General features: G+C 36.2%; 2 protein-coding genes across 7 annotated transcripts in view; one reads left to right on the top strand and one right to left on the bottom strand.

Annotated features, from left to right (window-relative positions):
• The window catches only part of LOC145663940 (dynein regulatory complex subunit 7-like), a 105691-nt gene extending 83420 nt beyond the window's left edge, over positions 1–22271 (top strand). For both annotated transcript variants that reach the window (XM_081730161.1, XM_081730159.1), the window contains exon 13: positions 15774–22271. In XM_081730161.1, coding sequence (XP_081586287.1) covers positions 15774–15845 — 72 coding nt within the window. In that variant the 3' untranslated portion in view covers positions 15846–22271. The remainder of the gene's footprint in view (positions 1–15773) is intronic.
• LOC145663939 (pre-mRNA-processing factor 39-like) overlaps positions 22005–23712 on the bottom strand; it is an 87261-nt gene continuing 85553 nt past the window's right edge. For all 5 annotated transcript variants that reach the window (XM_081730155.1, XM_081730157.1, XM_081730153.1 and 2 more), the window contains one exon: positions 22005–22862. In XM_081730155.1, coding sequence (XP_081586281.1) covers positions 22472–22862 — 391 coding nt within the window. In that variant the 3' untranslated portion in view covers positions 22005–22471. The remainder of the gene's footprint in view (positions 22863–23712) is intronic.

Here is a 23712-nt window from a genome sequence, read left to right as displayed (position 1 = left end):
CAGTCATTGGCGGATTAAATCAAACGTCTTGGGGGGAGGGATTTTTTGTTGTGGAGTGGAATATGTTCCCCGAAATTACCCTCCCCCAAAAGAAAGGTAAAACGGATTCAGGAAAAGAGGGTAAAAGATATAATTGCTACGGAGTTTTCACCACAATGCCCCTTCCCCCGAAAAGAGATATTCTGTCTACAGGTCTGCTCGTGGCTATGCTTTACTAAATATTTCGCTAGAAAAAATATCAGGTTAAAATTTTCTTAAAACGCTTATAATGTTTCTATATTTTAGTAAAATGAATTAAACAAAAGGACAAAATAACTTACGACAAGTTACAACGCAAAACGCACTTTTCGGCGAATATCACCCAAGGCGTATCTGTTGATATAATACTGTCGCCATCTACGACAATGTCCCTATGACGTTCAAAAGTGCTAGTCCATTCAGCCGCTTTTCGCCAACGAGATCGCAACCACGTTTTATGTCGGTGCAATGTGGATCGTTCTGCACTGGCCACGATCGAATGCAGGGTTACAAGTATGCGCAGCAGTTTTCGAATTAGTCACGTGGAGACCTTCGTCGTTGGTGGCCAAGGCCTCCAACGCAGCCCGTGATAGAGTTCTACCTTCTTTTTAATTCTCTTCCATTTAGAAGTGCAGATTGCAAATTCAGAACTAAGGAGGGAAAACAGCATTTTTTTTCTTTAGTTCCGATAGTTTTGTAAAATCTTTCTGCTAGAACGCGGAGGTGTTGCTCAGAGTTTTGTCAGTTCGGCGTGTTGACAATAGAATGAGTCCGTATACATTTAAAACTTCCGGCGCAAGACGCATTTTGAGGTCTTCTACAACCGACTCTATCAACGGAATGTAGACAGTTCTTCAGTAGTAAGATGTCCTGTCATCTGCCCTGAAGTTCGTACGATGTGTTTGTCTTTGAGTGAGATGAGGAGTTCGAATCTGCACGTCGACACTGGCAGCCATTCTGGATATTGCTTCGAAAATTGCCTTGAATTGTTCTTTGCTGTTTGAACGCTTCTTGTTTAATGCTGCGATAGTGGCCTGAATGGCATCTAACGCTGCGTTCATGTCTAAATTTGTCTTCTGCAAAAGTCGATTGAGGAGAGGGTTATCGTGAGAACATCCTGAAGACACATAATAGTTACGATAAACTCGCTGTCGTGCATTGGCTGACAGAAGAAAGTATTCGTGCTTTGGCTGCTGTATGTAACTTGGACCACTTGGAACACACTGTAGAGTCTCACTCATTTCTTGAAATTTCACGTGAAATTGTAACACCGCGTCGTTCTGTTCAACCCTTATCGTTTCACACAATGTCTCCAACTGGCCACCAACAGTAAGCTTAAGGACAGTATTACGTTTTGACAATGTGGTGAAAGCACAATGATCTCTTTCATTGTTCCCAGACAGTTCCTCACGCACTGTACTGACAACGACCTGAAAATGGACAAGTTGAGGACAAGACTGCAATATGAACAGTGCAGCGCGTTTGAAGCCTCCTTCTGGATCTCCTGCACTGTCCCGCGACTTTGAGAGGTCATGACGGCGCAACTATCTGTACCAATACCAAGGCAGTTTTTCGACTCGAGTGAGAAGTCTCATAGCAAAGATAGAACAATTTCTCCAATTTTCCCTCCAGTCAGTGAGAGTTCGGGCGGTTCTGCGTGTTCAGATTCCGAGTTCGAACCAATGTCCTCATGTTTCAGCCCTGCTGATCGAGGATCAATGAAACCGAAGCAGTTTTCTCTTATTTCACCCATGTGTTCGTACCTTAGAATCAAAGACAGTTAAGATGTGCGAAACGTCCGTAGTCTCATCAAACATAATAGAATAAAACTGACCCTCCCGCACTCGATTGACAATATTACAGACGTGATTTCTCATCCACAACCCTCAATGAGGGCATTTTGTGTGGTTTTATTGGCAAAAATGGTCCTTTTTGATGCTTTCTTCCAGTGATTCTTTAAAACATCGTCATCACAAGCCATTCTAAATTTGAGCAATTCTCGAAAATTGGCCTCGCTGAACTTAGTTTCTGCACCGTCACCATTTGAGGTCCAATTATCCGTACAAGTATCGTCCCTGTGGCGTTGAAAAGCAATGCCTTGCCTTCCAAGGAATATCACATTCTCCAACATTAATTTCAGTTTGTCGCGATTTTGGATGACTTGTCTTCTTGAAGAGTTGATTTGATTCTCGACTGATTTCACTGATTCCCAATAGTTTTTCAGAAACGCTTTTCCGACATCAACAGCGTTAATGTGATATTTGTGCCTTGTTGTGAGTATCTAAAATACCGTAGAAAGTAGCGAATTTCTTCAAAGGTTTTCCTTCCTTCACAAGAGTTTGGAGAGGCATGTTTCTTCGATAGCCCCCAACCAAACCCATTGCAAAAAGTGAGCAATATTTACAAAAAAGACACCTCTCCTTATGGGAAAGAACCAGGCATCGATTGTTTTTCAGATGTTCTAGCCTCTAGTAACATCGTCCTTCTTCCTGAGATTTATCCGATATTATGACTCGAGTTATAGTTAGCGTAAACGCGGCATGCTGGACAGACTATTTTTGAATAGAATTTAAAGAATTAACCCTCTTTTGAAATAACGCAAGAACGGTCCCAAACTTTCGTTCGTGTGGCGGTAAGCTATAAGCGGCAGTGTGGGTAATTTTAATATTTTGGACGGCTCTTGGGGGAAGGGGGAGATTTCCCCCCTTTAATCCATAGTACCATAGTATGTACCTCTATTAGTATTGGGGGTCTATGTCGTTCCCTTTCATGGGTAAAAAATTGTCAAAAAGTCAAATTTCGGGGGTTTTTGACCTAATTTATCCCCTTTGATGAGGTGTTATTACCCTATATGGTTATATGGGCGTATACAGGGTCCATTACCTTTCATAAGACATGGGTATATTAATGTACCCCTTGAAAATTTTGGGAGGGGTACCTTGGCTCACCCCTTAAATTTTGGAAATTGACCAATTTAAACATTGGGTATTATAGTACAGGACCCTAATATGTATTATGATAAATTTGGGTGGTCTACCTCATTCCCTTCTAGGGGTACAAAATTGCCAAAATATAAACGTAAGCAATACGTTATACCACGTGTTTGGTTTTGGTCGATTTTATCTCCTTGGATGAGGTGTTATTATCCTATATAGTTATATGGTCATGTATAGGGGTCCATTACCTTTCATAAGATATGGGTATATTGGTGGACTCCTTTAAAAATTTGGGAGGGGTACTTTGGCCCACCCCTTAAATTTTGGAAATTGCTCATTTTATATATTTGGTATTATAGTACTGGACCCTAACATGTATTATAATAAATTTGGGTGGTCCACCTCGTTCCCTTCTAGGGCTACAAAATTGCCAAAATATAAACGTAAGAAATACGTTGTACCACGTGTTTGTTCTTTTGGCCCAATTTATCCTCTTGGATGAGGTTCTATTACCTTATATGGTTATGTATAGGGGTCTATTCCCTATCATAAGACATAGGTACATTGGTGCACTCCTTTAAAAATTTGGGAGGGGTACTTTGGCCCACCCCTTAAATTTTAGAAATTGCTCATTTTATATATGTGGTATTATAGTACTGGACCCTAACATGTATTATGATAAATTTGGGTGGTCCACCTCGTTCTCTTTTAGGGGTACAAAATTGCCAAAATATAAACGTAAGCAATACGTTGTACCACGTGTTTGGTTTTGACCTAAGTTATCCCCTTGGATGAGGTCCTATTACCTTATATGGTTATATGGTTATGTATAGGGGTCTTGGGTATATTAATGCACCCATTGAAAAATTTGGGAGGGTTGCCTTGGCCCACCCCTTAAATTTTGGAAATTGCCCAATTTAAACATTTGGTATTATAGTATAGGACCCTAATATGTATTATGATAAATTTGGATGGTCCACCTCGTTCCCTTTTAGGGGTACCAAATTGCCAAAATATAAACGTAAGCAATACGTAGTACCACGTGTTTGGTTTTGACCTAATTTATCCCCTTGGATGAGGTCCTATTACCTTATATGTTTATATGAGCGTATACAGGAGTCTATTGCCTTTTATAAGACATGGGTATATTGGTGCACCCCGGGAGGGGTACCTTGGCCCACCCCTTCAATTTTAGAAATTGCCCAATTTAAACATTTGGTATAATAGTATAGAGCCCTAGTATGTATCACTATAAATTTGGGTGGTCCACCTCGTTCCCTTTCATGGGTACACAATTGCCAAATTTTAGTACAACCACGTGTTTGGTCTTTTGACCTAATTTATCACCTTTGATGAGGTGTTATTATCCTATATCGTTATATGGGCGTATACAGGGGTTCATTACCTTTCATAAGACATGGGTATATTAATGCACCCCCTTGAAAAATTTGGGAGGGGTACCTTGGACCACCCTTTAATTTTGGAAATTGCCCGATTTAAACATTTGGTATAATAGTATAGGACCCTAATATATATTACTGTAACTTCGTTCCCTTTTAGGGGTACAAAATTGCCAAAATATAAACGTAAGCAATACGTTGTACCAAGTGTTTCGTTTTTTACCTAATCTATTCCATTGGATGAGGTCCTATTACCTTATACGTTATATGGTCACGTATGGGGATTCATTTCCTATCATAAGACATAGGTACATTTGTGCACCCGGGAGGGGTACTTTGACCCACCCCTTTAATTTTGGAAATTGTCCCTTTTATATGTTTGGTATTATAGTATAGGACCCTAATATAAATTACTATAAATTTTGGTGATTCACCTCGTTTCCTTTCATGGGTACGAAATTGCCAAATTTTAGTACAACCACGTGTTTGGTTTTGGCTCAATTTATCCCCTTGGATGAGGTCCTATTACCTTATATGGTTATATGGTCATGTATATATTGGTCCATTTCCTATTATAAGATATGGGTACATTGATGCACCCTTTAAATTTTTGGAAGGGGTACCATGGCCAACCCCCTTAAATTTTGGAAATTTTCCAATTTGAGCATTCGGTATCATAGTACATGCCTCAACATGTATCATGATAAATTTGGGTGGTCCATCTTGTTCCCTTCCATGGGTAAAAATTGCTAAAATATAAACATAAGCAATATGTTGTACCATGTGTTTGGTTTTTGGCCCAATTTCTCCCCTTTGATGAGGTTCTATTACTTTATATGGTTATATGGTCATGTATATGGGTTCATTTCCTATCATAAGACATGGGTACATTGACGCACCCTTTAAAAAATTTGGGAGGGGTATCTTGGCTCATCCACTCATTTTTAGAAAATTGTTTAATATAAGCATTTGGTATCATAGTACAGGAGTTAAATATGTACCACTATAAATTTGGATGGTCCACATCGTTCCCTTTCATGGGTAAAGAACTACCAAAAAATCAAATTTCGGAGGTTATTGACACCTATTTAGCACGTTATATGGTTTATTACCTTTATATGTTTTTGTTCTCTTTTAAATTTGGGAATTATCAAATAACAAAATTCGGTAAACGTTTTCTAGGACCCATTGGTGTTCCTCTTATGACCAAATATTCAAAATTTAAAGGTTATTGACCCGCTTTATTATTGAATAAGTACAGGATTTATTACTTTTTCATAAGACACAGGTGTATTTGTGTACCAATCTTAAATTTTGGGAGGAGGTACATTTCTTATTGTCATATCAATAATTGGTAATTGGATAGTATCTCATTCATTGGGTAAATCATTATGATCACGTGATCAGTTATTAACCTATGATGGGATTAGGAGTCCAGAACATTGGTACATTGAAACTTTGTAGGATAATTTGAGAATGCGTCATTGGTTTTGATTATTCCCGCCAAATATAAACGTAAGCAAGACGTTGTACCACGTGATTGTCCTTGATGAGGTAGTGTACATTGATTCATTTCCTTTGTTGTGGTACTTCTTAAGTTTGAGTACACACACTTTTAGAAAACAGTTGGTTCTACTCAGGTAAACAATTGACGGACATTATTGACCTTATTGAACATATAATGATATGATTAATTCTAAGACTTAGGTATATCAAGAGAAGTATTATTTAAATTTGGGAATGGTGATAAACAGAATTTTAACATAAGGCGTGAAATTTGAAACAATACATTGAACTTTAGTCACAGCTCATAGTCTAAGATCATTGGTGGTGATTGATTTGAAATCTGATAGCTAACCTTATTGAATCTTATGACTCATAGACGAAAGGCAATACATGCTACAACAGTTTGAAATTTAATCATAAGGTGATGTAATCTGACACTAGCAAAGTTATTGTTGATGCAATTTGATTGGTTGATCACTATCTTTCGTGCAATCTGATTGGTTGCTGATTTTCAAATCTTTGCTGCATTCAGTTTTAAGTTTTGTTTATCATTTAAAAATCTTGGTTTCGTTTAACATTTTGCACTCACTGATAAATATGATCAAAACCGTTTATTTGTTAATCGAATAGTTAAAAACCGGATAAAGTTTGACGGTTAACCGTGAAACGTGAATTTTTTTGAAATTTTTGTTTGAAAACTCTTGTTTCAAATTTGTTTGAATTTTTTTGTTTCAGAATTTTGTTTGAAATTTATGTTTCAAAATTTTTTGTTTGAAAATTTTTTTGTTTGAAAATTTTTAATTTTTTTGTTGCAAAATTTTGTTTGAAAATTTTTTGTTTAAAATTTTTTGTTCGAAATTTTTGTTTTGAAATTTTTCGTTTCCAAATTTTTTTGTTTAAAATTTTTTGTTTCGAATTTTGTTTTTCAAAATTTTGTTTGAAAATTTTTTCGTTTTAAAATTTTTGTTTGAATTTTTCGTTTCCAAATTTTTTCGTTTCAAAAATTTTGTTTCAAAGTTTGGTTTGACATTTTTAAAAGTTTTGTGCACTCATTAGTAAAGAACCGGAACTGTTTAGAACTAAAACCTCTGGCAACATTGTGGTGCAATAGTACACGTCAGAACATGATGCAACGTCATCAGATTTGCATCATCGTTCGAGTTAGTATTCATGATAACATCATCATGGCTACTTGTCTGCAGTTTCTAAACACACGTGATGTGATGAAATCATTTACCAAGATTACTAATTTACAACAGAATGTACCTTATAGAATCTTAGCTAGCCAAACGATCCCTACAAAGTTTGGATTAAGAATCGTAGTGAAGCTTGAAAATGATAAGAATATAATTTTACCAGCAAGATATTTTCCCATGGAAGCATCAAAACAAGAAGAAGTGCTGGGTTTCTTAAATACTGGATCTGTATATTTATGTTACAAAGGATTCTTGGGTCGAAGTCATCAATTTGAATTTAGTACACAGCCAGATTCGTCAGCAATTGTGATGAAATCATGAATTCAAACGTCAGCACATCAGACATAGTTGTATGAATTTGGTTGGTCAGCATGACGTCAGCAACTGTGATGAAATCATAAATTCAAACGTCAGCACATTCCTTTCCAATGACGTCAGCCGTAGTTCTATAAATCAACCAATACACTGTCACCCCACGAAATCATTTGAGCAAGTGCTTTTCAGGAGGAAAGATGTGTACTTCTAACGATAAAGAGTTCATCTTCGCAAGCTATTATCCAATAAATATATTTCAAACAAAACATGTGATGATTGGTATCAGTGCTAGAACATTTGAACCAGTGATTCGATTGGACAAAGCAGAACAATTTGGTGTACAACTGACCTTTGAAGAATGGCAAATATTATGTTCACGAATTGACCAAATGAACGATTATTTTCATGATGAGCTAAATGTGACCATAGTCAAATCATTAGGCTCAAATCATGAAGTGGTGCTGCGTACAGTCCTCGAAGAGAAGATGGTGCTGTTACGTAAAAGGAGTACATTCCATGTCCCTCGCAACATGGTGTATCTAACGGAAACAGAATGGAACAAATTCATCAGCGTATTTCAGTGTGTTAAACATGCAGTGGAAGTGTGCAACAAAACAAGTATATTCCTGAAAAAGTACTATTTTGAAAAATGTGTTATGCATATTGTACAACATGTATCTAGATATTGTGATGGTTGTCAACATCGTTCGTGGGTGCATAATTGTATTGATAAACAGTTTATTTGTGATCAAATGGACATTGAGTTTCCACCAATTGATATCGCAATAGACCTTAAAAGACTTCAATTGGAATTAAAATTATACGCTAAAGACAAACTAGTGCAAGAAGTTCAAAATACATTGTATCGACAATATCCAGAACCACTATCTGGTATGGATGTATGTGGAGTGTAATAAAATGATCCATTTCAATGAATTGTGTTTTTTCATTTCAAGTACAACCCCATATTCTGACGTGTACTATTGCACCACAATGTTGCCAGAGGTTTTAGTTCTAAACAGTTCCGGTTCTTTACTAATGAGTGCACAAAACTTTTAAAAATGTCAAACCAAACTTTGAAACAAAATTTTTGAAACGAAAAAATTTGGAAACGAAAAATTCAAACAAAAATTTTAAAACGAAAAAATTTTCAAACAAAATTTTGAAAAACAAAATTCGAAACAAAAAATTTTAAACAAAAAAATTTGGAAACGAAAAATTTCAAAACAAAAATTTCGAACAAAAAATTTTAAACAAAAAATTTTCAAACAAAATTTTGCAACAAAAAAATTAAAAATTTTCAAACAAAAAAATTTTCAAACAAAAAATTTTGAAACAAATTTCAAACAAAATTCTGAAACAAAAAAATTCAAACAAATTTGAAACAAGAGTTTTCAAACAAAAATTTCAAAAAATTCACGTTTCATGGTTAACCGTCAAACTTTATCCGGTTTTTAACTATTCGATTAACAAATAAACGGTTTTGATCATATTTATCAGTGAGTGCAAAATGTTAAACGAAACCAAGATTTTTAAATGATAAACAAAACTTAAAACTGAATGCAGCAAAGATTTGAAAATCAGCAACCAATCAGATTGCACAAAAGATAGTGATCAACCAATCAAATTGCATCAACAATAACTTTGCTAGTGTCAGATTACATCACCTTATGATTAAATTTCAAACTGTTGTAGCATGTATTGCCTTTCGTCTATGAGTCATAAGATTCAATAAGCTTAGCTATCAGATTTCAAATCAATCACCACCAATGATCTTAGACTATGAGCTGTGACTAAAGTTCAATGTATTGTTTCAAATTTCACGCCTTATGTTAAAATTCTGTTTATCACCATTCCCAAATTTAAATAATACTTCTCTTGATATACCTAAGTCTTAGAATTAATCATATCATTATATGTTCAATAAGGTCAATAATGTCCGTCAATTGTTTACCTGAGTAGAACCAACTGTTTTCTAAAAGTGTGTGTACTCAAACTTAAGAAGTACCACAACAAAGGAAATGAATCAATGTACACTACCTCATCAAGGACAATCACGTGGTACAACGTCTTGCTTACGTTTATATTTGGCGGGAATAATCAAAACCAATGACGCATTCTCAAATTATCCTACAAAGTTTCAATGTACCAATGTTCTGGACTCCTAATCCCATCATAGGTTAATAACTGATCACGTGATCATAATGATTTACCCAATGAATGAGATACTATCCAATTACCAATTATTGATATGACAATAAGAAATGTACCTCCTCCCAAAATTTAAGATTGGTACACAAATACACCTGTGTCTTATGAAAAAGTAATAAATCCTGTACTTATTCAATAATAAAGCGGGTCAATAACCTTTAAATTTTGAATATTTGGTCATAAGAGGAACACCAATGGGTCCTAGAAAACGTTTACCGAATTTTGTTATTTGATAATTCCCAAATTTAAAAGAGAACAAAAACATATAAAGGTAATAAACCATATAACGTGCTAAATAGGTGTCAATAACCTCCGAAATTTGATTTTTTGGTAGTTCTTTACCCATGAAAGGGAACGATGTGGACCATCCAAATTTATAGTGGTACATATTTAACTCCTGTACTATGATACCAAATGCTTATATTAAACAATTTTCTAAAAATGAGTGGATGAGCCAAGATACCCCTCCCAAATTTTTTAAAGGGTGCGTCAATGTACCCATATCTTATGATAGGAAATGAACCCATATACATGACCATATAACCATATAAAGTAATAGAACCTCATCAAAGGGGAGAAATTGGGCCAAAAACCAAACACATGGTACAACATATTGCTTATGTTTATATTTTAGCAATTTTTACCCATGGAAGGGAACAAGATGGACCACCCAAATTTATCATGATACATGTTGAGGCATGTACTATGATACCGAATGCTCAAATTGGAAAATTTCCAAAATTTATGGGGGTTGGTCATGGTACCCCTTCCAAAAATTTAAAGGGTGCATCAATGTACCCATATCTTATAATAGGAAATGGACCAATATATACATGACCATATAACCATATAAGGTAATAGGACCTCATCCAAGGGGATAAATTGAGCCAAAACCAAACACGTGGTTGTACTAAAATTTGGCAATTTCGTACCCATGAAAGGAAACGAGGTGAATCACCAAAATTTATAGTAATTTATATTAGGGTCCTATACTATAATACCAAACATATAAAAGGGACAATTTCCAAAATTAAAGGGGTGGGTCAAAGTACCCCTCCCGGGTGCACAAATGTACCTATGTCTTATGATAGGAAATGAATCCCCATACGTGACCACATAACGTATAAGGTAATAGGACCTCATCCAATGGAATAGATTAGGTAAAAAACGAAACACTTGGTACAACGTATTGCTTACGTTTATATTTTGGCAATTTTGTACCCCTAAAAGGGAACGAAGTTACAGTAATATATATTAGGGTCCTATACTATTATACCAAATGTTTAAATCGGGCAATTTCCAAAATTAAAGGGTGGTCCAATGTACCCCTCCCAAATTTTTCAAGGGGGTGCATTAATATACCCATGTCTTATGAAAGGTAATGAACCCCTGTATACGCCCATATAACGATATAGGATAATAACACCTCATCAAAGGTGATAAATTAGGTCAAAAGACCAAACACGTGGTTGTACTAAAATTTGGCAATTGTGTACCCATGAAAGGGAACGAGGTGGACCACCCAAATTTATAGTGATACATACTAGGGCTCTATACTATTATACCAAATGTTTAAATTGGGCAATTTCTAAAATTGAAGGGGTGGGCCAAGGTACCCCTCCCGGGGTGCACCAATATACCCATGTCTTATAAAAGGCAATAGACTCCTGTATACGCTCATATAAACATATAAGGTAATAGGACCTCATCCAAGGGGATAAATTAGGTCAAAACCAAACACGTGGTACTACGTATTGCTTACGTTTATATTTTGGCAATTTGGTACCCCTAAAAGGGAACGAGGTGGACCATCCAAATTTATCATAATACATATTAGGGTCCTATACTATAATACCAAATGTTTAAATTGGGCAATTTCCAAAATTTAAGGGGTGGGCCAAGGCAACCCTCCCAAATTTTTCAATGGGTGCATTAATATACCCAAGACCCCTATACATAACCATATAACCATATAAGGTAATAGGACCTCATCCAAGGGGATAACTTAGGTCAAAACCAAACACGTGGTACAACGTATTGCTTACGTTTATATTTTGGCAATTTTGTACCCCTAAAAGAGAACGAGGTGGACCACCCAAATTTATCATAATACATGTTAGGGTCCAGTACTATAATACCACATATATAAAATGAGCAATTTCTAAAATTTAAGGGGTGGGCCAAAGTACCCCTCCCAGATTTTTAAAGGAGTGCACAAATGTACCTATGTCTTATGATAGGGAATAGACCCCTATACATAACCATATAAGGTAATAGAACCTCATCCAAGAGGATAAATTGGGCCAAAAGAACAAACACGTGGTACAACGTATTTCTTACGTTTATATTTTGGCAATTTTGTAGCCCTAGAAGGGAACGAGGTGGACCACCCAAATTTATTATAATACATGTTAGGGTCCAGTACTATAATACCAAATATATAAAATGAGCAATTTCCAAAATTTAAGGGGTGGGCCAAAGTACCCCTCCCAAATTTTTAAAGGAGTCCACCAATATACCCATATCTTATGAAAGGTAATGGACCCCTATACATGACCATATAACTATATAGGATAATAACACCTCATCCAAGGAGATAAAATCGACCAAAACCAAACACGTGGTATAACGTATTGCTTACGTTTATATTTTGGCAATTTTGTACCCCTAGAAGGGAATGAGGTAGACCACCCAAATTTATCATAATACATATTAGGGTCCTGTACTATAATACCCAATGTTTAAATTGGTCAATTTCCAAAATTTAAGGGGTGGGCCAAGGTACCCCTCCCAAAATTTTCAAGGGGTACATTAATATACCCATGTCTTATGAAAGGTAATGGACCCTGTATACGCCCATATAACCATATAGGGTAATAACACCTCATCAAAGGGGATAAATTAGGTCAAAAACCCCCGAAATTTGACTTTTTGGCAATTTTTTACCCATGAAAGGGAACGACATAGACCCCCAATACTAATAGAGGTACATATTATGGTCCTAGGCTACCATACCAAATTTTTAGATTTGGCAATTTCCAAAATTTAAGGGGGGTGGTCCTATGTACCCCTGCCAAAATTTAGGGGGTGGGCCATGGTACCCCTGCCAAAATTTAGAGGGGGTGGTCCTAGGTACCCCTAGGTCATTGACCCTGGGCCAAGGTCATTGACCTTTGACCTAGTGACGTCACAAAAATTTTTGCTGACTCAGTTGCATATACGCCGGGGCCTACTACTCACATTGTGTTATCTTAGCCGACTTCCTGTCCATGATAGATTATTAAATCCAGACTATTACTCAAAACTGTTGCAGCGCTCTGGCAAACTGGAACGAGGTTTATTTCTTTGTGACAATGCGCCGTGCCATACTGCTCGTCAGATACTCCAGCAATTGTATGTCAGTGGGTTTGAATTTATCCAACACCCACTCCCGACTTAGCATCTGTTCCCTCCAATGAAGACACACTTGAAGGGCAAGCATTTCCTCACAGACGAGACTGTTATGGATCTTGCAAATGAGTGATTACACACCCAGGGACAAATACTTTTAGAAGTGAGCTAGAGAAACTGGAGGACCCCTGAAAGTGCATTCAATTACAAAGGGAATTATGTAGAACACGTATAAAAATTAATTAGCTATTACATTACTCTCCCTTCCAGGCCAAGAACTTTCCAGCCGACTCTCGTAAAGCAAAATCCATGGAATTAATGTAGAATAGCGTTCTATGAGAATGAGGAAAAAGTTGTAAATATTCCATTCGACGTTCTTATAAATGTAAATTCATATATGCACTATGACATATATTTCTAGTTTCTATTCTATACATTTATTATCATCGGACGCATAGACTTTTTTCTTTTTAGTTTAACATCCCACGATTATGCCCTTTAAGCTAAAGCAGACAAGTGATTAATGAAATGAGTGATCGTGAAATTAAACTTTTTGTGCTCTACCACCAGGAATTGAACTCGAGACTACATGCATCAAAGGCACACGCGTTTGCTACTTGCCCAGCGGATACATACAGAAATAAACTGTTGAAAGTGGCAGGCAAAATAGCGACAAAAAAGGTCCTTTCAATACGCAAATAAAAATAAATAAAAAATGTATAAAGGTTATCTTAAAAACCGAAATAATTAAAGGTGGGCCTCTTGGTGATTTCTTTCGTTACCAATTCCTAGGGGATACTTTGCGAATGTAACTTAAGACCTCGGATATTTGCTTACAAGATCTAACTTTCTCAGGAATTGAAGCAAAATGACCAGCGTCGTTATCGCTCCTCTGGGCTTTAGAGCAGCTCGAAATTGACGTCTATTTTAGTCACAAAATCATGTTTTCGGATGAGGCAAATTTTCATCTCGGCGACTATGTCAACAAGCAATACTGACGTATTTGAGCCTTGGCAAACTCGCTGATCGTCATCAGGATAATTTACCCCTTTACCTTTGAAGATGGTGGCAACAACGTTATGGTCAACGGAGAGAGCTACAGAGACACCAGCAATTGCTGCATTAGACGTGGGCGAGCTTCAAGTCCAGCAGGATGACACACAAGCTTTCCTATAATAGCTCTTTTGCGCAATAAGTTCAATAATCGTGTCATCTGTCGGTTTGGTGATTTTGCTTAGCCGAGATATGACAACATTAGATTTTTTTGTGGGCACCGTTAAAGATCGATGTTATGTGATAATTCAGAAACAAATCAGGCACTTCAGCTATTCATGAAATAACTCCATACAAAATTAGGTTAACAGGATGGGGTACTGCCAAAGGAGTCGAAACAGCCATTTGAATAAAATTACTTTCCGTACCCAATTGGACGGTATACTCTTTTCAATAAAGTAACAAACTTGTAACCATATCGAAAGCTGTTTCTTTGCTACAACTTTTAAAAAGAAATCAGTCGACGGTCCACTCTTTATAAGTTGAAATTCAGTGATTTAAATCACCTGTAATAATGTATACATTATTTCACAGTTCAAACTGTTTAGTGAATATGTTAAAAATATATATAATTGTTATGAACCACAATTTGGAAAAGAAGGTTTCAGGAATATGCCATCTTGTTTTAAAGGAAGGTCTTTTAGCCATTTTAAAACATTTTTCAGTCATAACAGTGGTAACCTTCCTCATATGCTTCACTAAAACGCAATTCCATGATATGTAAAACAATTAAAAAATAGTCAATTAACTTGACTTTCGGTTCAAGATATTTAATTTTCTTCTTTCTGTTTGCTATTCAGTCTTCAATGTGCATCTCAACTTGCAAACACTATGGGCCTCATGCAGAATCGTTCTGACGCGTGATTAGTGTCATACTAAAGAGTTCGACTAACATGTTTCCTGCAGTAGTCAGGAACAGGCCCGTAGCCAGCTCGAAAAGGTGTGTGTGTGTGTGGGGGGTGGCATCCAAAAATATTATAGTTCATTTGCAAGTTAATTTTAGAGGGGGCCAGTACAAATTTAGGGAGGCCCCCTAGACCACCCCTGGTTTCGGGTCTGGTCAGGAATGTAGTATGGCGCAAATCATACGTCAAAACGACTCTGCATAAGGCCTTGTAAGTTTTAGCTATTAGTTTATCTCCGAAATTGTTTTCTGTTGGAAAGTTCGAATTACAATTATGGTTTTATAGCAAAACATGTATTGCCGATTACAATTTTTAGGGAGAGAAGCCTCAAAGTGGGATAAATAATTTTAAACATCTGTGTCCAGTTAGTAGTCCTTTTCTATTGCGAACCGGGTTACAACTTCAAATTTTAGCGTAACTGTTTAGCATGTTTTCAGATCGTGGTTTGGTACACCTTTTAACTTCCATTCATGTTTCAATAATTATCCTCACAATAATTCGATATCTCTAAGACCATCCTCAAGCGCAAAAATCATGCTAGCCGGCATCTATTTTTGGATTACATTATTCTCTCTTCAAAACCTGTAAATACAAAAATCGGCACCAAATGCTCCGCGGTACTCTTGAAGTGATATAATAATGTAATCAAAAAAATAATTCCGCCTAGCATTAGTCTGCGCTTGAGGATGATTACAAGGGAGATCGAAACATTGTAACACGAATGAAAGTTAAGGGTACAAGGTGAAATTTTGAGTCCCAAGAGTAATTTACTAACTACATATAAATATTAGTTTCAATGAATTATTCATTTCACAATAATTATTCACAAATATTCTGTTTCAGAGAAACGAACTGCGATCAAAAACAGCAAGAATATTAGGAGTTGACGTGGGTATATTACCAAAGAAAACATAAAACAGGTAGCGAAGTAATAGTTTGTTGATACGAACTGAATGTTACCTACTATTAAATGACTTAAACAACACAAGCAATGTATTTGAAGGGTAAGGGGAAAAAACAAGGAATGTCCATGTATGTGCTTTTTCGGGTGCTTTGCCCTATCTGTTGGTGACTCTTGGTTCTATTTGACTGTATATGCCATGCATGCGTAGATGTAGAAATGTCCATATAAAATGGGCAAAAGATTTAACTAACCCTATTCTTCTTACGCGGTTTGCAATATTAAAACGCCGTTTTCTCGAAAATGCAGTTTTGTGACATTCCTTCTTTTTTCCCCTTACCCTTCATTTACAAATGTGATGAACACGTACTTAGACGTTGTACAGCCACGTTCAAAAGTGGATTCCCTTCAATGAAAATTGATCAACTTTTGACCAATAACAGTATAGCTAGTAAAGCAGAAAACAAATATAGGAGTATTAGAAATGGAAAAGAACAATCTTAGATGTAACTGGAAAGAGGAACTGGCTGGGGTTGGCTGAGAAGGAACTATATTATGAGGGACGTGCTAAAAGGTTTGGTGGAAGGAAAGAGAAGAAGGGTACAGTTGATGGTCAGTATCAAAACAGAAAAATCATACGTGAAGACAAAGTTAGCTGAAGACCGTGGAGCACCAAAACTTCTCAGTTGCGGCAAATGACCTACCAATAATGGCAAAACACCTATTATTATTATTATTATTATTATTATTATTATTATGGTAAAAGTTGCAGCCCTCCCGCTAGTCTAGTAGATAGCTCACGTTTTTGATGCACGAGGTCCTGGTTTCGGTTCCTAGTGAAAGCATTGAAATTTGAACATATTACGGCAGTTCAGATTTCATTTTAAATTGTAGTTTCACGTCTTATATAGCTTTCGTGTTGAAAACGGACACACAACTTCAATAAATAAACTAAATCTAAAAGCTTAATTGAAACTACTCTTCCGTATATAACATTTTGGATAACGATACCATGGGCAATCTGCTTTTGAAGGTGACTTATAAATTAAAAGCAAGTGATGAAGATAAATTGTATCTAAGATGTACGAGGGTCAGTCAAAAAGTTGTACTGCTTAAGAAAGTAAAACAGGATGAGAGTGTTACAATAACTTTATTTGTATAGTACAATACCATTCACAAGCTACTTTTCAAAATAATTACCGCCGTTATTTAAGTATTTGTCGAAGCGTGGTAAAAGTTTTTCTATGCCTTCTGCAAAGAAATCCCGTCCAATGCCCGATAACTATTCTTGGGCTGCAGCTTTCACCTCGTCATCCGAATGGTATCGGCGCTTTGGAAATTCGTCTATTGTTATGATCCTGTTTGCAAGAATGCATTCATTAACGCGATCAGCGATTTCCGGATTTGTCGCAATTGATTGTCTTCCCTCGCGCTCAGCATCGTCAATATCTGTACGTCCGTTCTCAAACATGTTGCACCACTTCGCGATAGCTTGGCGTGACATTGCATTTTCACCACACACTTCACGCAATTGCCGATAAATGTCAGTGCAGTTGCACCTTTTCGCCCATAAAAAACGAATCACTGCACACGTATTTCCAATTTGGACGCCACTTGCAGATGTCGAGACATGTTAACAACAGATTATCAGAACACCTCCACTTGCCTCGTGAAAGCCGCTACGTCACACGATACAGCTATATGTTTGCAGTGTTGCTACAGGTTCATCGAAATACTGCAGCCTTTGACCGAAAATATTTACGAAGGAGTGCAACTAACTTTCTGACTGACCCACGTAAATAAAAATAGCTCTATATACATGGTATACTTAAAATATTGAGTATGTTTCTCCTTTTTAAATATAAGTTAACTGCTTATAATTAAATCGCATAAGACAACGAATGACGAGTTGTACTAGTCTCCATATGAAATAGATTTTAATTATTATTCTAATGATTTTTGATATTTCGTTTTCAAGCCGAGACAAAATTTTTTGTCTGGAGAATTAAGGAATCAGATGAAGCTGTTTACTTACAATATTATTGATTGATACATACAGCAGAGTTGGTTTATGTAATTAAATTTACATTTCCTCCTGTTTCATTGAAAATTGTGTCATTAAACTGAATAATATTCATAATCTGTGTTGGCCCACTCTGAAATAAAGTATTCTCACACATTACCGTATGTTCGGCAATTCATGATTACAACCTATCCACAAAATATCAAATATAAAATACCTGTAAAACTTTTGGTAGAGAGAAGTTACTAGTAAGAAAGGACGTAGCTGCGCAAAAGAATAAAGATTGTAAGTACCAAACCTTCGTTTACCTTAATTTCATGATGATATGTTAATTTAGCATTCATAAGAGGAAGTTAAGCTAGATTAATTCTAGCTGTAATAAAAGGTGAACTAACGATCGACGTCTAGAAATTAATTTAAAGACGTTCTTTTGTCGTGGGTTTGTCTTTACTGTTTCTTTCTACCAAACGTTGACCAGAAAGTAGAATAAAACACGTTATGGTGTTGGATGGACGGATACATTTTTTTTTTTTTTTAATAGAATAAAATATATTTCTGTCAGTTTTTTCAAAAGAAAATGGAAAACTTGTTGACATAATTTCTTCCAGCAAAAAGGAATTGGACACACATCATTCCATATTCATATACATTAACTAAACTCTTGGAGCTTCATGTACTATTCTTCGAAAAATATTCATTAACACTTGTAGTGGTGAGACCTCTCCTTCATAGTGAGAGTGTGAAAAAAGCTGTAGAGCAGCCCTGCCCACGGCGAGCAGATAGTAGAAACTCTCCTCGTGAACGCTCACGAGCATTCTATGGGCAAATACCATTGTTCGTGCATCTTCGGGTTTCGTCCTTAGAGGAGCGGAAGTGTTGTCAACCTTGGCGGTAATCACTAGCTTACCAAAAAAAAAAAAAAAAAAAAAAAAAAAAAAAAAAAAAAAAGTATGTATGGTAACTGATTGCCATTTAGTGTAAAGTGTTTTTTTACAATGTGGTAACCGTTAACTATAGACAATACAAACTTGTAACAGCAATCAAATGATAAACTATGTACGTTCCTTTTCTTCTTTTTTCTTTCCTTTTGTTACAGAAGGATGTGGGTTTGTTATATCCGAGTGTGGGTTTGTTATATTATGTTGTTTCGCTTTTTAGGAAAAGAGATAATCTGTTGATAAGAAAAAAAACTGTAGCACTTGTTTGTAATTATCTAAGTATTATCTCCAGAAAATTAACTTATGCATGTATGTGTCTACGAATAGGCTTAGCAAGGGGTTGGTTGTGGAGATTAGAAGCCACTATTACACTATCAATAGGAAAAATAGTATTTCTTACTCCACTTTTAAAGTTACTTTGATCGCAAAGAATCAAACAAAATATTAAGAGCCAAAGACATTTTCCATTTTTAAGAGTGACCGTTAGTGACTGCAATTAGTTTTTTTTTTTTTTTTAAACAAGGAGTGTCTTTTCAATAAGGAAAAATGTATTGTCCCTGGCTGGTTGCTTGCCGGTGGCTTGTTAAAAGTGAAAAAGAATGTTAAATCATTTCAACGACTGAAGCTACACGCTTGTCTTTCTTCGATAGTTACTGACTGATTTTGAAAGTCACAATGTTGTAGGCCTACTGTAATAGCGTAGGTCTACTGTAATAGCGTAAATTCGGAAGGAAACGTTCCAACTGAATGATACGAACAATTATTCCCAATGTCTTGAACATGAAACGTGGGTTGCACGGATAACGCTTAAAGTAGGCTGGACTGCACTGGAATTTCCTTCCGGCAAATTAGTGTTTGGTCGGAACTCAGTTCTTCTGTGTAATTGTCTCTTAACAACATTTGAACATTTCTTTTAAATAATAATAACTAACTCTATGGTCTATGGAACCCGAAGGTTCAATGCCGCGTTTACAAAATATTTCCACTAACTTATGTCCTTAGCCAACTGGATCCAGTTTCTACTCTGTACTCTTATTTCTGCAAGATCCATCTTAATATTGTCTTCCCATCTACGCCTAGGTCTTCCTAGTGGTCTTCTTCCAAGTGGGTTTTCAGTTAAAATTATGAAAGCGTTTCTAATTTCTTCCATTCTGGCTACATGGCCTGCCCACCTGAGCCTTCTACACTTAATAACCCTGATAATGTTAGGTGAGCGGTATAAACTATGCAATTTCTAGTTATGAATTTCCTCCAATCCCCATTTTCATCCCTCTTTGCTACGAATAATAATAATAATACGCATTATTATTATTATTATTATTATTATTATTATTATTATTATTATTATTATTATTACTATTATTATTATTTTCAACCTCCCGTCGTTCTCCTATCAATCTAGCAACGCAAGATGTTTACAACTTAGCAAACGTGAAGCGAGTGACAAGTTACAGACCGAATGCTAATGTAATACGTCACGAATTGTGTAAACAAGCTAAAAAGGTCTGAAACAATTCGTTTCCGATTTTTGCAGTCGTTTTTACGTCTGTAAGATGACATGTTTAATATTAGTTTCATTCTTTCTTTTTTTTTTTGTTCATTTGTTAGTTACTTCAACGCTAACTGTAACCTCTATCATGCGTCTTCCTCGACCAAAAAACGTACCAATTTTATTTCCTGCAGTGTTTTCACGTCACTGCTTTCGAAATGGGGAGGGGGAGAGCACACCTGCACACTTCACGCTTGCGTCTGCTCAATGCTTATCATCGTGCGAATTTCTGGCCAGGCTTGGCCATAGGTTTTTTGCCATCATGTGTGGTTGGCAACACTTATCGGATGCAGTGGAAGAAGCGAAGCTAGCAGCACCTGTGCTCACCTGTTCTTATCTTCGCTCGTGCTCGCTCACGCTTTGGCTCCGGGAGCCAATTCATGGACAGGCCTGCTGTAGAGAATAGATATCATAAGGTTTGGAATCCCTTAAGATTTAAAGAAATCCAGTCGGAGCCAAGTCTTATGCACAAAATTCATTCCAAACGCTTCAGCCGTTTACTCGCAAAAAGGTCACGTACAAAATCGAAAATACTGTAGAAATTGTCCTCTTTGTCCCGTTTAGAAGCAGAATTTTCGAAAACGTTTGAACACATGTTTAGTTAATTTTAACGAAAGTTTATATGAAGAGTCCCATCTCTTGAGCTTAAGGGACTCGTGAGACAGTTTTTGAATCCCCTTTTGGATACGTATAGTAGTGAAACTGAAATAATAATTTCATAATCTATTTCGTCTTTTTCACACTACATTCCATTAAGACACCCGGCTACATAATTTGGATCCTGGTTTGATTCCAGCTCGCGTCGAATGTGGTTTATGGTTCACGAACAGCGTGCGTCGATTTTATCTGGGTTTTCCCATTCCCTTCCACTTTCATCATTTCACACTTTCGTCCATCATCATCACATTTTCCTAAGCCTCGGATCACAATCGTTGGACATTACACTGAAAAAGTATGTAATTTATCTACAGCTTCTAAATCAAGTGTTTAAGGAATATATTTCTTTAACTTAAGAAGAAGGTTTTATAATAATGACAGCAAAGTAAACTCAAATCTGTCCATATTTTTTTAAATTTAATTTTATTTATTTATTTTAAGAAACTATATACGGAGTTATTTACTTTGATGTCTTCTGTAGATACTACTGGGAAGCATGCGCGCCGACTACGTGGGTGCTCCGGCACCCATACAAATAATCTTGTGGGTGCGGCGCACTCTCAAGAATTTTAGTTTGGACCGATTTGAACCAGTTTCTCTTGCGTTTATGTCAACCGTGTTATCGACTGAACTAGGGCAGACCCAACTTATCTTTTAGTACCGGTATGTTTTACTTTATCCAGCACAGCCATTTATGACAGTGTTCATAAAAGATTTTAAGTAAAACTAAATCAAGCAAATATCGAGATTTTCTTGAAAACATATAGGCTAACACGTCCCGCCATTGATATGCACCCACATAAATTTTGGAAAGACGGCGCCTTGCTGGGAAGATATCGTGCTCAATATGTTCTATTTAATATTTACCAACAAACAGGATTGTTTTCTTACTTTCCAATACTGTTTTAACACTTAAAGGAAATTAGTGAGAGTTATCAAAAGCAATCAAGGTGTGAGCAACTGATTCTGGAAATGATTATCCCAACCAAAATTAATTCAAACATAATTTACTCTGAATTCACACTTTTCTTTATTTGCACCAAATTATTTACATAAAAAACAATAATGAAAGAGAATTACTTAGTATGTGAATTTTGAACTTCTTTTTAAAAAAAAATGTAGTATATTGTCAACAAAATGCCAACAGTTTCTCAACATGTTGTGCTAGAAAAACTGACACAACACTTCACTAATACATGAATGGAATGCATGCAGCGTCTGATGGTGCACAATTTTAATGGAAGTCAAGTTTCACTGACAGTTTAGAAAGTAATCACGAAAATGACATTTTTTACTTAAGAAAATGCATAGAACAATTAAACACACACAAATACAACACATTCTCTTTAATTTAACATTTTTTCCTGAACTTACGCGCGCATAAAATTCACGCCCTGGAGCTTTTACGAATCCGCTAATCGTTCTGAACTGTATTTTGTCCTTAAAAACAAACACAGAAAAAATATTCTACTCTCAATAGTAGCTATACCCCGATCCCCATGCTTGATTGTATCCGTAGCCAGTCTGTGAATATCCTCCCCAGTTTTGGTAATTACCATAATTCGGGTCGGGAGGTGGTGCATTGTACTGTTGTGAATACTGTCCATATTGTTGTGGATGGTATTGATTGGAATATGGCTGTCCTGGAGTGAACTCCTGAGTCTGGTGGCCATATTCGGTGGCAGCTTTCACGATTGGTGGCGGTGGCGTCTGGTACTGTTGATTTGGCACCGCCGAGGGAGTGGTATGTGTTGGAGGCTTTGCTATGGAGGTACTGCTTGTGGATGCACTAGTCACTGGAGCTAAATTCTTCCCTGTACCAAGGATTTTTATTTTCTTGGCAGGAGGTACAGATGTGTCAGCACTGCAATACAAAGAAATTACAAATAAATCGCAACACAATTATGCGATTTACATAAAACTTTATATAAGCACATTATCTTGTCATACACAAAAAAGTTATGTTATTTTAAAGTAAGTTTTTCCTGTCAGTATCTTGTTTTATGAAATTATTCAAATACAACTAAAGCAGGATTTTTTTCAGCGTATAGTTTTCGTTCGTCAACAATGACAATTACATTCAAATACAAAGTGTAAAGATTGTTCAGTTACAGGAAAGCTATTTTGTAAAGAATATTCTGACATTACCAATCAGTTATTTGCATTTATTCTATCATTGTTATCAATAAGGTTTGGATTTCTATAACATATTTTTATCCTGCATATTTGAACTATACTTTGACACAAGGTCATATTTAGACCTGAAGTGATATAAAAGCATATTTTTGATCATATTTTAGGTGAATATCACTTATTGCCCGGAAATACATTTGACAGTATTAGAAACAATGTATTTGGAGCTTCTTTGTCAGAAATATTTCGCTTTGTGTGACAGGAATTGAAGAAATACTGCATAATGTGAGGGATTCAGAGTGGTTGACCAGGCTTAGCATCAAACATCGATAACACAAAAGAAACCGTCACCTCAGTCACTGTCCTTTCCTGCAAAGATACCTGAACTTCAGCTTCTTTATTGCACATTGGTGGATTATATTTATTTCCCTTCACATCAGGGGAAATTTTAAAATACAAGGGAGATTAAAGTAATACCGTAAAAATACTGATAGCCCACATTGAGTACGACTCGAGATATGTCCCCGCGACAATTTTTTTTCCCCACTAACTGAAAACATCACTGGTACTTATAATAAGAT

Source organism: Thermobia domestica, chromosome 11 (genome assembly GCF_964235325.1).
Source record: "Thermobia domestica chromosome 11, izTheDome1.hap1.1, whole genome shotgun sequence".
NCBI classification, from domain to species: Eukaryota; Metazoa; Arthropoda; class Insecta; order Zygentoma; family Lepismatidae; genus Thermobia; species Thermobia domestica.
Note: the sequence above shows the minus strand (reverse complement) of the source record. Positions and strands in the feature narration are given on the sequence as shown.